The 14,055-nt window shown below is 42.7% G+C and overlaps 1 protein-coding gene across 1 annotated transcript; it reads right to left on the minus strand.

The window, feature by feature from the left end:
* Positions 1 to 235: 235 nt before the first annotated feature.
* Positions 236 to 8,021, minus strand: LOC124276752. Its single transcript, XM_046712403.1, has 5 exons — positions 7,989 to 8,021; positions 7,754 to 7,814; positions 1,500 to 2,357; positions 1,179 to 1,289; positions 236 to 497 (listed from the first exon to the last, which is right to left on the minus strand). Exons 3-5 carry the CDS (start codon positions 1,508 to 1,510, stop codon positions 236 to 238), a joined length of 384 nt encoding a protein of 127 aa, XP_046568359.1. The 5' UTR covers positions 1,511 to 2,357; positions 7,754 to 7,814; positions 7,989 to 8,021.
* Between the last annotated feature and the right edge of the window lie 6,034 nt (positions 8,022 to 14,055).

The raw sequence follows: 14,055 nt of genomic DNA on the forward strand, positions 1-14,055 counted from the left end.
CTGACAACATTGCGAAAAGTCACCCATTACAGGAAGGCATTGAGTGTCATTGTGATACTGCTCTGAATTAAGAATTGTCTTTACAACATAGAATCAGGTCATTCTGGAGTTAGGGACCACGTCTTCTACCTTGACAGGTAAGCATCACCTGGTGTCAGGTCATTCTGGCGGTAGGACCACGTCTTCCACTGGGGACAGGTAAGCATCCCCTTGTGTCAGGTCATCAGTGACGACGTCAGGGGATCAGGTGGGTGTATGATTGGGACGTTGATGAGGCTGGACTCGCTGGTGACGTATCACCATCTCTGTGTACAATGGCCGGAGCTGCTGGGAACACATCCGCTATGACCAGCATGTCGAGATTCAGCTCTTCTTCAAGGTGGCTATGGCTGACAGGTTGTATCTGTGGGCTGACGCCCATGTTGGCTTCTTCTATTTCACAGTAGAACTGGTAGTCGTCAGAAGGAGCCTGCTCCAGGTCAGCTGCAGTGATCTGCCTGTAGGAAGAGAAAAGGAAGTACAAAACAAACCCAAAGAAGAACAATGAGAAGACTACGTTTGTAAGAGAGTGCGTATTCCACTTTGAGCGGAAACATCTTCCAAGTGACCCAGTCGAGAGTTCCACCTCCTCCTGTTGTCAATCACACAGATCATGCTGATTCGATGGGTAAAATGTAAGATCGTGTTATTTGTAAAAGAGACTCCGTATGATGAGGATAGCTTCGTTTGTATTGATCACAGCAGCACCATTCCAACTCATATAAGGACGTCCCTGAAAATATAGTCGAGTATTCACAAGGTTGATTTAAGCAACGAGGTTGCAAGTGACCTATTGGCAGTCGGACGCCACCCGGTTTGTAAATATCACTTCCGTCAACGTTCCTGTGGAGAAGCACGACGTAGCACGACGCTGGCTGGCCATAGACGCAGGCAACATTTGGTAAGATGAATGATTAAGGTATAAATGGGGACAGCAACAATCTGCAACTCTCCCATAATTTTGTTCAAATATAACAAAAATATATTCTCTTCAACAAAGTAGTACACCCTGAATAAAAACTGTTGGGGCATAATTCAAAAGGACCTACTTTCACATCTTACTCCATCACATTAATTGTTCTTGATAAATGAGTAAAACACCAGGTCGGATATGACGACAGGATAACATGAGTACCAACCTTCTTGCAGCATGACCTTTCTGTAGCAGATGTAGTTGGACACCAGGAGAGCCAGAAGGAACACCACACAACCTGTTGGGAGTCCGATACTGATACCATTCACCTTGGATTCTGATGTGAAAATTATATATAACAAATGAATGGGTGGCTAGATCTGTTGGTTGTGGGATTAACGGGCTGGTGAGTGGGTGGGTAGATCTCTTTATTGTGGGATTAACTTGTGCATGTCTTAGTTAGGAGTCAATTCAATGCAAGTAACACATTCCTACTATAAGTTAAGTCTATATGGTAACGTTTGTATTAACAATGTTTTTACAGTACCTGTATCGCATGTCTGTACATCAAGACAATAGTCCATGGAACAGTTGCTGGTACAGGAACGTTCGCAGGCACCTTCACTGACGTCACATCCGTTGACGCACGCGCCGGTCTTCTGATCACAGATCCCATCACGACAAACCTCACAGCTATTATTACAAAACTCCCCAAAATACCCAGGTATACATCCTTCGACACAGGTACCGTTTTGTGGGCCACAGGTTTGGTTCTTGCAGCGGTCACACGGCTCACAGTCTCTGCCGAAATAGCCAGGTCTACATCCATCCACACAGGTACCGTTGTGTGGGCCACAGGTTTGGTTCTTGCAGCGGCTTACAGTCTTACACGGCTCACAGTCTCTGCCGAAATAGCCAGATCTACATCCATCCACACAGTCACCTACAGCATCACAGCGTCCACCACTACAACCTGCACTGCATGGAAAGGAGCACCGTAGACCATACCAACCGTCTACACAGCCATGGAGGCACTCGCCACTCTTCATGTGACACTCAGATGTACAAAACGCCGAGGCTCTGGCGCCATAGGACAGACATCTGGCCGTGTGATTGGTGCTGGATACAAACTTACAGTGTTGACTGCACGCATCCAGGCAGTAGGCCTCAGTTAATTCATAGTAACTCTTACATTGAATTTTGCAGTTTATTCCATCGTAACCATGGATACAACCGTCAGTGCATTCCCCAATGCCTATCCTTGTCGCCTTACATCTATTATTCTTGCAGGCTTTGCTACATTTTGATTTACAGAACAGGTCGTAATACCCAGTGTTACATTCTGTTGTACAATGTCCTCTCTTGTCGCAGTCTGAACACTCCTGGCTGTCCCTGCACTCTGCCGCTGTAAAGTAGTGAAAAAGACACGTAAACGATTGATCTCGTCATAGTCCGTGATTCCTTCCATGTGTGTTACATAGCAAGCCATACAACTATCAGTACTATACACCTCCTTGTCACACTGCCGCTGTAAAGTAGTCAAATAGACACGTTAACCATTGATCTCGTCATAGTCCGCGATTCCTTCCATGTATATTACATAGCAAGACATACAACTATCAGTACTATACACCTCCTTGTCACACTGCCGCTGTAAAGTAGTCAAATAGACACGTTAACCATTGATCTCGTCATAGTCCGTGATTCCTTCCATGTATGTTACATAGCAAGACATACAACTATCAGTACTATACACCTCCTTGTCACACTGCCGCTGTAAAGTAGTGAAATAGACACGTTAACCATTGATCTCGTCATAGTCCGTGATTCCTTCCATGTATGCTACATAGCAAGACATACAACTATCAGTACTATACGCTACCAGCACTACTGGTGGGTCCTTGACATCCGCGAATAAAAATTGAATTTGAAAAAAATTGAATTGAAAAGATAATTTCCCCTTTCATGGGATCAATTAGTCTTACGATGAAGCGTCGTGTAAGATACCATGTGATATTCCTCAACATTTAAACATGGTCTGTGATTAAATGTTAAAAATATTTTCGCTAAACATATTTAGTTTTATTTACAATGCCACACCCTCCATCGCGTTATGGTATAACTGAAGCTTTTGAACGACCTCATATGTGTACTGTAGATTAAACTAGACCAAATAAAGAATTACATTATAGATTACACATTGGCAAATATTTCAGTATTATCAGCCATTGGTTTGATTGTTTGTAATGACACAGGAAGATTATCATTCCTCTAGCAGATTAAGACTTAACGCTGATTACAAGGTTGTCCGGTTTAGTAATGGCAGTTAAATTGTTCACCATGAAAGTAAAATATGCCGAAAAATGTTATATTGCATTGTCATATGTTTTCGTTCAAACATACAGTTAGAGTAAAAGAGAGTAGTTAGAGACAGTGTTATGCGTTGTTCAACAGTACTTCTATTAGGTGCCTGACTCTGAGGGTGTGGGTTCGAATCCCGGATGGGACTCAACCCAAAAAGTGCTAGAATCTGTACTTTACTAAGAAAGCGTAATCCCAAATATAACATATGTTACACTTGTCCTAGTTATTGGTTTGGTTACTGTTACTGAGAGGTTAATATTACCACCATTGTCCTATTGCTACAATCAATGTTCCTGTATTATATTATCCAATCATATGTCAGGGTTTACCAGGTTTTAGTAAGCCGGTAAGCGAAATGTCAAACCAGACATACGATGACGATCCTGTTGAAGCCTGTGAAATGCCCTCAGCCGGCTTGTTATGTATAAGCGGCAATGACAATGTTGTGAAGACATTGTTTGATTGTTTGACCATATTCCCCAACATTTACCATGGACAGACTGCCTTTATTGAGTGATGCACGGTACATAGATACGTTGCTTATTTCAGATAAATGAGTACTTCCGTATAATGTGATGCCCGATGTCTGCTTTCGGATAGTTTTTACTATCATCGACTTTCTGTTTATCAAGCGAAATATCACCTCTTCCGGGTGGGGGATTTCGTTTCTTAAATTATGCGCAAAGCAACAACTGTTACAATTTGGATGAGAGAGTGAAATACGGAAATTAAACTGTGTTCGGCGATAGACGCCTCTCGGACTGGGTGATGGCAAGCGTCTTGGGGACAGGGAGTTTGCGGATTTCTAAATGTTATCACGATTGTAGAGATTATTATGATGATGGGAATGGTTCTAATATCTATTATTGTGGACCAAACCATTGCATACACTACCACCTCATGTATGTAGAACTCGAACATAATGTCGCATGACATAAAACCTGTAATGGACGGTACACTGCGATAATGGCAGCAGTGTCTACACATGTATGAGAAATACACCTGCAATACGACGCCGGTCTACAGGTGACTGGCACATAGACACTTCCTTGACTGTAAAACATTTTCTCTCAAAATATCACACTTTTCAGCATTAAACAAAGGAAAAATAAACACCTAACATCATATCGGTAATTTTTAGAAAGAGAAGACCAAATATGGCATGTACCATGTGTTGTGTGTAGGATTACACCTTCTCAGTAGTGTACAGATTCAAATATCATGGGGATGGAGTACCATCCGGGATTCACACACAGCACACACTCAGAGACAGACACCGCCAGCACATCAATGGGACTTAACCCTCAGCAAACCTCAAGCCCCAAGTATAACGCATGTTGGACCACTTCCTTATAGATATTGTGTATTCTCAAATATGACATGTTGCAGTGGTTTTAAAAATGTTTAAGGAATGCATGTGCTATGCTATTTTTAACCCTTTACCAAATACTATAATTACAAATTTGTTTCTTTAATTTAAATTTGTAAAAGTTAGAGATACAACAAAAAACGTTATTAATGAAAACGAAACTGTTAGCAGAGGTTAGCTGTTGCAGGCAAGGTGAAGGTCAGGGGCATTTCAAGAAATGGACAGTGTCTCCCCATGCTGTGGTGACAAATTTTGTAAGGCGTTTTGTGAATTTACGGGTAATTGCAAACAGAGTGAATAAACATATTAAAGAATGTCATATTGATACAGAAACATTTACAAGAAAAAAACAGTCGTTTTGAAAGCAATATCTGTTGAATGGTTCCACTTTTTCCCCAATACTGTCTTAACCCTCTTTACAGTTATCTCCCCTACTGAATAATGGGAAAGATAATAGATAATGCTTTATTATCTAGAAGGAAATTTGCTTTACCCGGTTAAATTGAAAACACATACAATACAACAAAAGATACATGTACATAAGACCACAAATACACCCATACATATGTCAAATATTACAAAATAGTTGGCAACAACACCCAATTATAATGAGGGGTAAAGATAAATGATGAATAAATAATAATATATTTAAGATTCAGAGCTATATAGTGGCGACATTAAATCTTTGCTGAGGAATATTAGCACTAAAAGTATATTAATATAACAGTTTGAAACAATTGATAAAAGTATTATAAAATGAGGGTGACAAGACTTTATTTTAAGAATGGCGACGTTTCGGTATAGATTCTTATACCGTTTTCAAGCATATTGGGGAATGAAGGGGTACACCAGTTTATATACAAGATAAGATAAAGACATAACAATAACAAGGGTGGAAACAAAGCATCAAAAAGTTGCATGACGAGCTACAATAGCATGATGCCATTAAAAATACTTAACGTGCTTTTTTCAATTTGCTGCTTGTAAATAGTGCCGATATCTTGCATTTTAAGTCCAGAAAGTTTACTTGCTGTGCTAACAATTTTGGAAAGTTTACATCGATTTTGAACAGACAGGCCCCTGTACCAGCAATGTACATTGGAAACTAAATACTTTGAATAAAAGACTTATAAAATAACGACAATATGGTTGTGTCAATCTTAAAATAACGAAGACGACGTATAAAGTATAGCCGCTTTAGTCCTTTCTAGTATATGTAATCAGTATTATTGTTCCAGGTGAGCTTAGAATCTATGCCAAGATACCTATATTCCTCAACTCTATCTATGGTTTCGTTATCAATGGCAATTGGCAACAGCTCACTTTTACTTTTCCGAAAATTAATTACCATCTCTTTCGTTTTCTTATCATTTAATTTAAGGAAGTTGATTTTACACCAATTAAGAAATTGTGTGATTTGAGAGCGATAGTCATTCTCCGAGTGTCTAATAAATACAGCGAGTGCAGCGGAAACACCATGGAATATACGCAGTATCCTATTCAGGCTCACCCTTTAATTACTGGGACTTTTATAGATCTATTATATGGTCTCTGGATATTTGGATTTGAAATAAACACATTAAGGCAATATAGCTTAGCATTGAAGAGCACAGTCAGCCAATGTGCAGATGATTCACTGACTGATGCACAAGAAGCTTCAGATAAAAATGAATGCAGCTGACTGTCCAGGTAGAAACTTGACACTGACTTGATTGGCATAATGGCAAAATGTGAATTTTTAGGCAGACAACGTAATTTGAATGATTTGTGGTTTTCAGCACTAGAAAAAGACGCCAACATACAAACAACAAATTCAACAGCTGAATGAGAAAAGGTAAAATAAACTTTATTGATTAATATGACAGTTATCAAATCGTTAGCTCTATCAACATAATTCAATATATCTTCATCACTACGACACCCTCCTAGTGAATTCATGGATAGCTTGGACATAATACTGTATTCATTTCTTTTGTACGACGAAAAATGTTTTTAAAATGTCTTAGTCGAAAACATAAATATACTGGACTTGTCATGTTAGATCTCACAACCTGTATTGAATAATTTCAAAATTAAAAGAGTTACGAGCCACGGAATACTTGGGTCCCAGTTATCTCACATTATTACGGAGTTACAAATACAGTAATACTCCATAACTGACAAAACATGTAACTATGAGAGTGTTAGCCCCACTGAAGATCACGGGCCTCTCTGTCCTGCACCCCCCATCAGCTCCAGACAGCTCCAGGCAGCTCCAGGCAACTCCAGACAGCTCCAGGCAGTTAGGTGTTGAACACGCCAACAGTTATTTAGAAATAAGTCCTGATGCCAAATACTTTTCTTCTTGCGAAACTGTTTTGTGTATTTCTTATTTTGGATTTCTATTTCATTTCATCTATAATGTAGTGGTTTACTTCGTTCAACATTTCGGCTCCGCGGGAATCGTTTCTAGATTCTTGTGACTGCGAAGATACTGGGAGCGGAACAGTCGTTTTACAAGGCGTTGGTCATAGTTTATTCCTAGTTTGTCATACAGACTCTGAAACAAATATATCCAAAGAGCTCATGCAAGTCTAGAATAGGTGGCAAGTCTAGATTTCCACAGTTTCATACTGAAAATGAAGAAAGTCTCTGGGCTCTTGTTCATTATATTTATATGAATAATTTTGCTTCTGTAAATATGTTCATTTCCGAGACTATATGTTAGTCTAGGTTTATTGACAGCTGTGCTCCATTGCATTGAGGACGCTTCTCTCGGCCGGGTGGATCGCATGCACACCCTTGCACTTTGCCACTCACCCCACTTACTTGTGTAAGAAAGTGAGTGGAAAACAAAATAACTTTAAAAACTGTGGTCTGTCGGGAAGGATCTAGAGGATACATTTCTGTGTGAGGGTGATTCCAGTTGCGATAAAGTCTGTCAAATCCACATCACGTCAATAAATCCTGGTTAACGTAAACTAAGGATTAATACCTAACCTAAACTGGAGTAATACGTGTAATTCTATATGATATAAGTCATTATGTTGAATATAATGAATAAACAGTGAAGAATATGTCCGTCTTACCCTGTGTACTTAAGTTACTGCAAGAAGCAGAACAAGACCCACGGAGAGCACCATGGCGTGGCTGGAAGGAAAATATATGCGTTGCACAAACTGACGTACTGGATATCAATACATGTTGATCTAGGTTGATATTACAATAAAAACACATATTGATATTGACAATATTGATATGAACATGCTATGTATCGATTGACAACTTGTGGTTTGGGGTATCAGAGGAATATCTTAACCCTACCTTTCACACGGGTGTTACAGCAATGAGTGCAACTGGTGATCTGCTGTTTGTGATATTTTCATCTTCCTTCTGGGGACAAAGTATGACGTACCAATCTTCCTCCAGAGCAGGAAGTAAAGTGCACACATTAGTAGCCTTGACTAGGTCAAGGTCATGTCACAAACACCACATGCGGCTAAGTTAATGTGAATGCTGAAACACGGAAAGTATATACTAATATGAAGTAGGCACTTGTTTATGTTATAGGAACATCTTACACTGCCTGAACAAGACCTTCTTTCATGTGCACACTCTAATGACTTCCCGCACACCTTCTAAAGGGTCTGTTCAGGGGAAACGCTAGTCAATGTCATTACCACATTAAATGTTCACGTGTAACTGACGTCCGAAAACGAAAAATGTTATAATGAGTGAGTGAGTGAGTTTAGTTTTACGCCACACTCAGCAATATTCCAGCTATATGGCGGCAGTCTGTAAATAATCGAGTCTGGACACACACAATCCAGTGATCAACAACGTGAGCATGAATCTGCGCAATTGGGAACCGATGACATATGTCCAGCCAAATCAGCGAGCCTGACCCACCTCGATCCTGTTAGTCGCCTCTTACAACAATACTGAAGATCAATATTCTAATCCGGACCTTCACGGATAAAAATGTAATTAGATAATTTTTTATGGGGTTTTATACCTTGATTTGAAGTACAAAGTTTCTTCTTCTCGGAGGTGTTCACAGTAAGTGAAGATATTCTTACTGTTTAATGTTCGTTGTGATCATTGCCCTGCATTCCTGTGTCCTGATTAGCTGCACTAGTCCCAATGGATAAAATAAAATAGGACACGACAGTCGAGGGAATTATATCAACATCAGTGGCGGATCCAGATGGGGTTGGGGAGGGGGCGGTGATGTGATGTGTGTGGGTGATATCTGGATCCGCTTATCATCATGCACAGGCCTTGTTAGCTGTATTCACGCTCATTCATGTTCGTGCAAACCCTTCTATGAAGGCGAACAACGTACGTGATGGACCTGCAGGATCTCTTGCCGGTTGTTTTACTGCTCGCCGGTTGTTTTACTGCTCGCCGGTTGTTTTACTGCTTGCCGGTTGTTTTAACTGCTTGCCGGTTGTTTTACTGCTTGCCTTGGTTTCTCGGTTTATATTTCTTTGCCTGTAATTATCTCGAAGGAACGACAGGACGCAATACAATTGCGACAACATAACCAGAAGTCAGTTCCCCTGTGTGTGGGTAGGTGATACAAATGTAACTGCTTATAATGTACTCTGACATATGTGAATCGGAGGTAAAACCCTGTTTCTTCTGTAAACATGGTGTAATACCATTGGTGCAGCCCGCCCCCGGATATGGCCTTATCCATCCCAGTCTTTGCCGCCTATAGTAGGCTCTTATGGTCAAACCCACACTGGACGCCTTGCTTTCAGGTAGGCTGCAGAGCCGGGATTTGCCAGTACCGTTTTCAATGTACCTTCATGTATATGTACTTGTACGAAGTTCCTGTTGATGACCCCAACACAGTTTTTGGATTTTGGAATCGGACAATGACTGCCCTGAATCAGTCGCTAAGACATCCCTCGACCCCACATGCTGGACGGTGCTTGCCAAACGGTCGGGAAATTACACGTTTTGATTTTCAAAAACATTCGGGTATAATATGGACTTCCAATCTCTATCGTACCCACATTAAAATTATGAAAATTCGCCAATGGGACATCTCGGTGGTATTCCTAAGCGTATACACAGCTCAAATGTGGTTGTGAGTATGACTTCTCCTGTAGCACACAGTTTGACGTGTCTGTCCACGTTCACGCAGGTCAGAAAAATGCAGATTCAGATGCAACACCAGGGTATTGTAAAAATACAATTCAACGGAAGCTGGATAAAAAAATAACTTCCTTTATATTTTGTCAGTGGTACACGAAAACAAATATATATTTATGTAGCAGGGCCTGGAGTCATCCCATATGACATCCTTACCTTGTCAGCTTGCTGACGGGGTTAATCTCTTTGGACATGTGGACAATGCGTCCGACTTCGGATTAGAATGTCCGTGGTCCGAATCCCAGCACGGGACTCGGAAGCTTTATCTCTGTTGGTTCAGGGTATTCACTGCAAGGATGCGTCCCCGACACGATGTATAGTATTTATGCTTAATTATATTAATTGTGCACGATTGACGTTATAGGACGTGCAATATGTTCAATCCCGAAGAATGTGTTAATGTATGACAAGAGGAATATACCGTAAATGTCAGTGTGTTAGTAGTATTAGTCCATCACAATCATCATGCGTTCTCTAGGGCCGAACTACATGGAGAGGCTCTCAACATCCGGGTTAGAACTGGTCTTGCAGCAACCCATGCTTGCCATACGAGAGACAACTAACTTCATCGGTAGGTCAGGCTCGCTGACGTGGCTTTGGCACATGTCATCATATCCCAGTTGTGTAGATCGATGTTCATGCTGTTGATCACTTAATTGTCTGGTCCAGACTCCATTATTTACAGACCGCCGTCATATAGCTGGAATATTGCTGAGTGCGGAGTTAAACAACAAACAAACATCTTACGACTGTCCCTTGCTCAATTCCTGAAGAGTCAGAAGTAATGCTGCTACATCAGAAGTTAGGTAAAAGTAGTCTTTGCAAACATAATACTAATGATTTATATCTTGAAATAACATCTGTAAATCAGTAAAATGGTCCTCTACAGTTGTACTGTGTAAGGCTGTAGGCCCCTACGGTCCTTTGTATGGTGGCCCAACTTTGGTTCTTGTTGGTCTATAGTCTATAGTCTATTATGTAAACATAGTCATGTGTGTTTATCTATGATGTTAGCATCACAGCTTCAATTATTTTTGTGCAATGCATGTCTTTGACCGCTTTTTGTTGACAACCTTTTATAGTCTAATTATATTTCGTTTTGATGTGTAAATTCTTCACTACGTGCCTGCTACCGGTAGGACAGGACCGTTTGGCTAGCATCTTGTGTCATCACTTATTATCAGTTATCTATTAAAAATCAAAGCTACTTTTTCTTCTTTACTCCAAACGGAATTAGTTTCTGATGACAATGAAGGCTGGTGCAATTGAAACACGTTCTACATCACATATCATATCTCGATGTGAATTTGAATTAGTCTCTCACAATGTTCACAGTAAGGTCCATCTGGTCCCGCATATGGTGATCTACCAACGACTGCTGGGACAGATTGGGCTTATTAAATATTGCTGCTACTTCGTAATCGACTATTTCTGTGTTTGTTTAATGGTTTCACAACTTCTGGGTAAAATCTTGGCGTATGAGGCGGGGGTATCACAGTCAGCGTGGAAGAACCTTCGACCGACCGCCGCAGACAGATGATGATTGACCAGGAGGAATGTATGAGCAGGGCTGGAGGAAACCTTCAACCGACCGCCGCGAGACAGATGATATACCGGGAGGAATGTATGTAAGGCAGGGCTGGAGGAAACCTTTCGACCGACCGCCGCAGACAGATGATATACCGGAAGGAATGTATGTAAAGGCAGGGCTGGAGAAACCTTCGACCGACCGCATGAACAGATGATATACCAGATTAGCCGTATGTAAGGCAGATGAGGATACCTTTGAACTGACCGAATGATATACCTGGAGGAATGCTTAAGGCAGGGCTGGAGGAAACCTTCGACCGACCGCCGCAGACAGATGATATACCGGAAGAGGAATGTATGTAAAGGCAGGGCTTGAGGAAACCTTCGACCGACCGCAGACAGATGATATACCAAGAGGAATGTAAGTAAGGCAGGGCTGGAGGAAACCTTCGACCGACCGTCGCAGACAGATGATATACCGGGAGGAATGTATGTAAAGGCAGGGCTGGAGGAACCTTGGACCGACGCGCGCCAAACATTGATATACCGGAAGGAAATGTATATGAGCAGGGCTGGAGAAACTTCGACCGACTGCTACAGACAGATGATATACTGGAAGGAAATGTGAGGCAGGGCTGGAGGAAACCTTCGACCGACCCACCACAGACAGATGATATCCAGGAAGGAACATTATGTAAGGCTGGGCTGGAGAGCTTCGACCCGACCACTTGAACCAGATGATATACCGGAAGGAATGTGTATGTAGGCAGGGCTGGAGGGAAACCTTGAACTCTGCAGGCAGGGCTGGAGGAAACCTTGGGCAACCACATGAGGACGGGTGTTATACCGGAAGGAATGTATGAGCGGGGCTGGAGCCTTGTGCGACATGCAGACAGATGATATACCCGAAGGAATGTATGTGAGAGCCAGGGCTTGAGGAGAGCCGCCGCCAAACAGATGACATTCGGAAGGAATGCCAGGCAGGGCTGGAGAAACCTTCGACGGCGCACATTGATATACCGGAAGGAATGTATGTCAGAGCTGGGCTGGAGGGAAACCTTCGACCGACCGCCGCATACGGAAGGAATGTAAGGCAGGGCTTGAGAACCTTCGACCGACAGCCTCTGACGGGTAACGCCGGGAGAGGAGGAATGTATGTAAAATCGGAGCCAGGAGGTAACCCCTGACCGACATACAAAAAAGATGACATTTCAGGAAGGAATATGGAAGAGCTGGGCTGGAGGAAACCTTCGACCGGCCGCTGCAAACAGATGATGCCGGAAGGAGATGTATGTAAAGGCAGGGCTGGAGAAACCTTCCACCGCGACTGCCGCAGACGAATGATGCCGGAAGGAATGATTGTTTTGCAGGCGGGGCTGGAGAGCACATGCCAAAGGTGCCCATGTCCGACATTTCGCTTCGGTGCCCATCGTCGCAATGCCGCGATCGATACATTATCATCTGCGTCGATCTCGCTCCGAATGTCATCTTTGTGCGGTCGTCGAAATTTTGGTATATCTGTCGAAATACCGCCCTTTCGCTGTCGGTCAGCTCAGCAACTGACGCCCATTCACTTCCATTTATCATCTCGCCTGCCTTACATATATTCGAGGAATGTCGCCGACTGCCTCACGCTGGCGACCGATGGCGTGCCAACCCGGTATGTTCAGGCAGCCTGCCACCCTGACGCGGTATTGCTGCCTATCATCTGTCGTGATGGAATGCGGCCAGCTGCCGCTCCCGGTTATCTGATCGCAATGATGGAGTCACCGGCTGCCGTGCCCGGTATCGTACGTCTTGTATGCCCTGGCCGCATTTTGCGCCTGTGACATGATATGACGGTGCCTCCCGTGTAATCGACCAGTACTGGCGGGTCCGTTTTCCGGCCTGCCTTCACGTCTCTGATATGGGATGACCTGCCCGATATAGCGTTACTCAACTGAAGTGACGAACAGACTTGCAGAGAAAATGCAGTCTGGCTGTACTGGCTGACGCGGTGTGCTGAATCGACAATGCGGAAGTTACCTGGCGGTAATGATGACTATTGTGCGTAGGCGATGAACGACAAGCCGATAATCGGTAATTCCGTTTGAATAGCGTTACAATAGACTTAACTGGATAGCGGCGGCATTGCGATGGTGGAACTATGGGTGACAAAACGTCTGGTATGTGTTGCAAAAGCAATGCTAACATCGGCTGTTGTGACTATATTTACATAATGAACTTATGAATTATAGACAAGGACAGCCACGGCTGGTGATTTACGATGTGCGGAACCACACCTGATGTGGCAACGCTCTGACCATGTTTGTTTGTTGACGTATTTTGTGACAGATCATCATGCAACCTGATGTGTAACCGATTTATAACGGCATGGTATCGGTTGCATGATACTGGCTGCGCGACGACCTATATTTGACCATCTGGCTGGTAATTAGCGCCAAATACCTCATGATAGAGACTGAACGCAGTCGGCCTCAAGTGCAGCGGCAGGCCTAACAACTATGTTGGGTGCTGGGATACGGCAACCGTGTGGACGAACAACCGTTTGGCTGATACGCGGGATACCGCGAAAACCGGCGAATTTTTAATTTACCCGGAAACAGGAGTGAGATCCATATTCCGAATGTTTTGAAAATCAAAACGTGATCCCAACCGTTTAGCAGCTTTCGATCCAGCTCGAGGATGTAGCATTCGG

The sequence above is a fragment of the Haliotis rubra genome, unplaced genomic scaffold, assembly GCF_003918875.1.
Source record: "Haliotis rubra isolate DU_JTF1 unplaced genomic scaffold, ASM391887v1 Scf2125, whole genome shotgun sequence".
Classification (NCBI taxonomy): domain Eukaryota; kingdom Metazoa; phylum Mollusca; class Gastropoda; order Lepetellida; family Haliotidae; genus Haliotis; species Haliotis rubra.

What these genes read in the sequence shown, in the direction of transcription:
- LOC124276752 (XM_046712403.1), bottom strand. An exon ending in AAAGGTCATGCTGCAAGAAG is followed by an intron (nt 498 to 1,178) that starts GTTGGTACTCAT and finishes CTCTTCCTACAG; the next exon opens with GCAGATCACTGCAGCTGACC.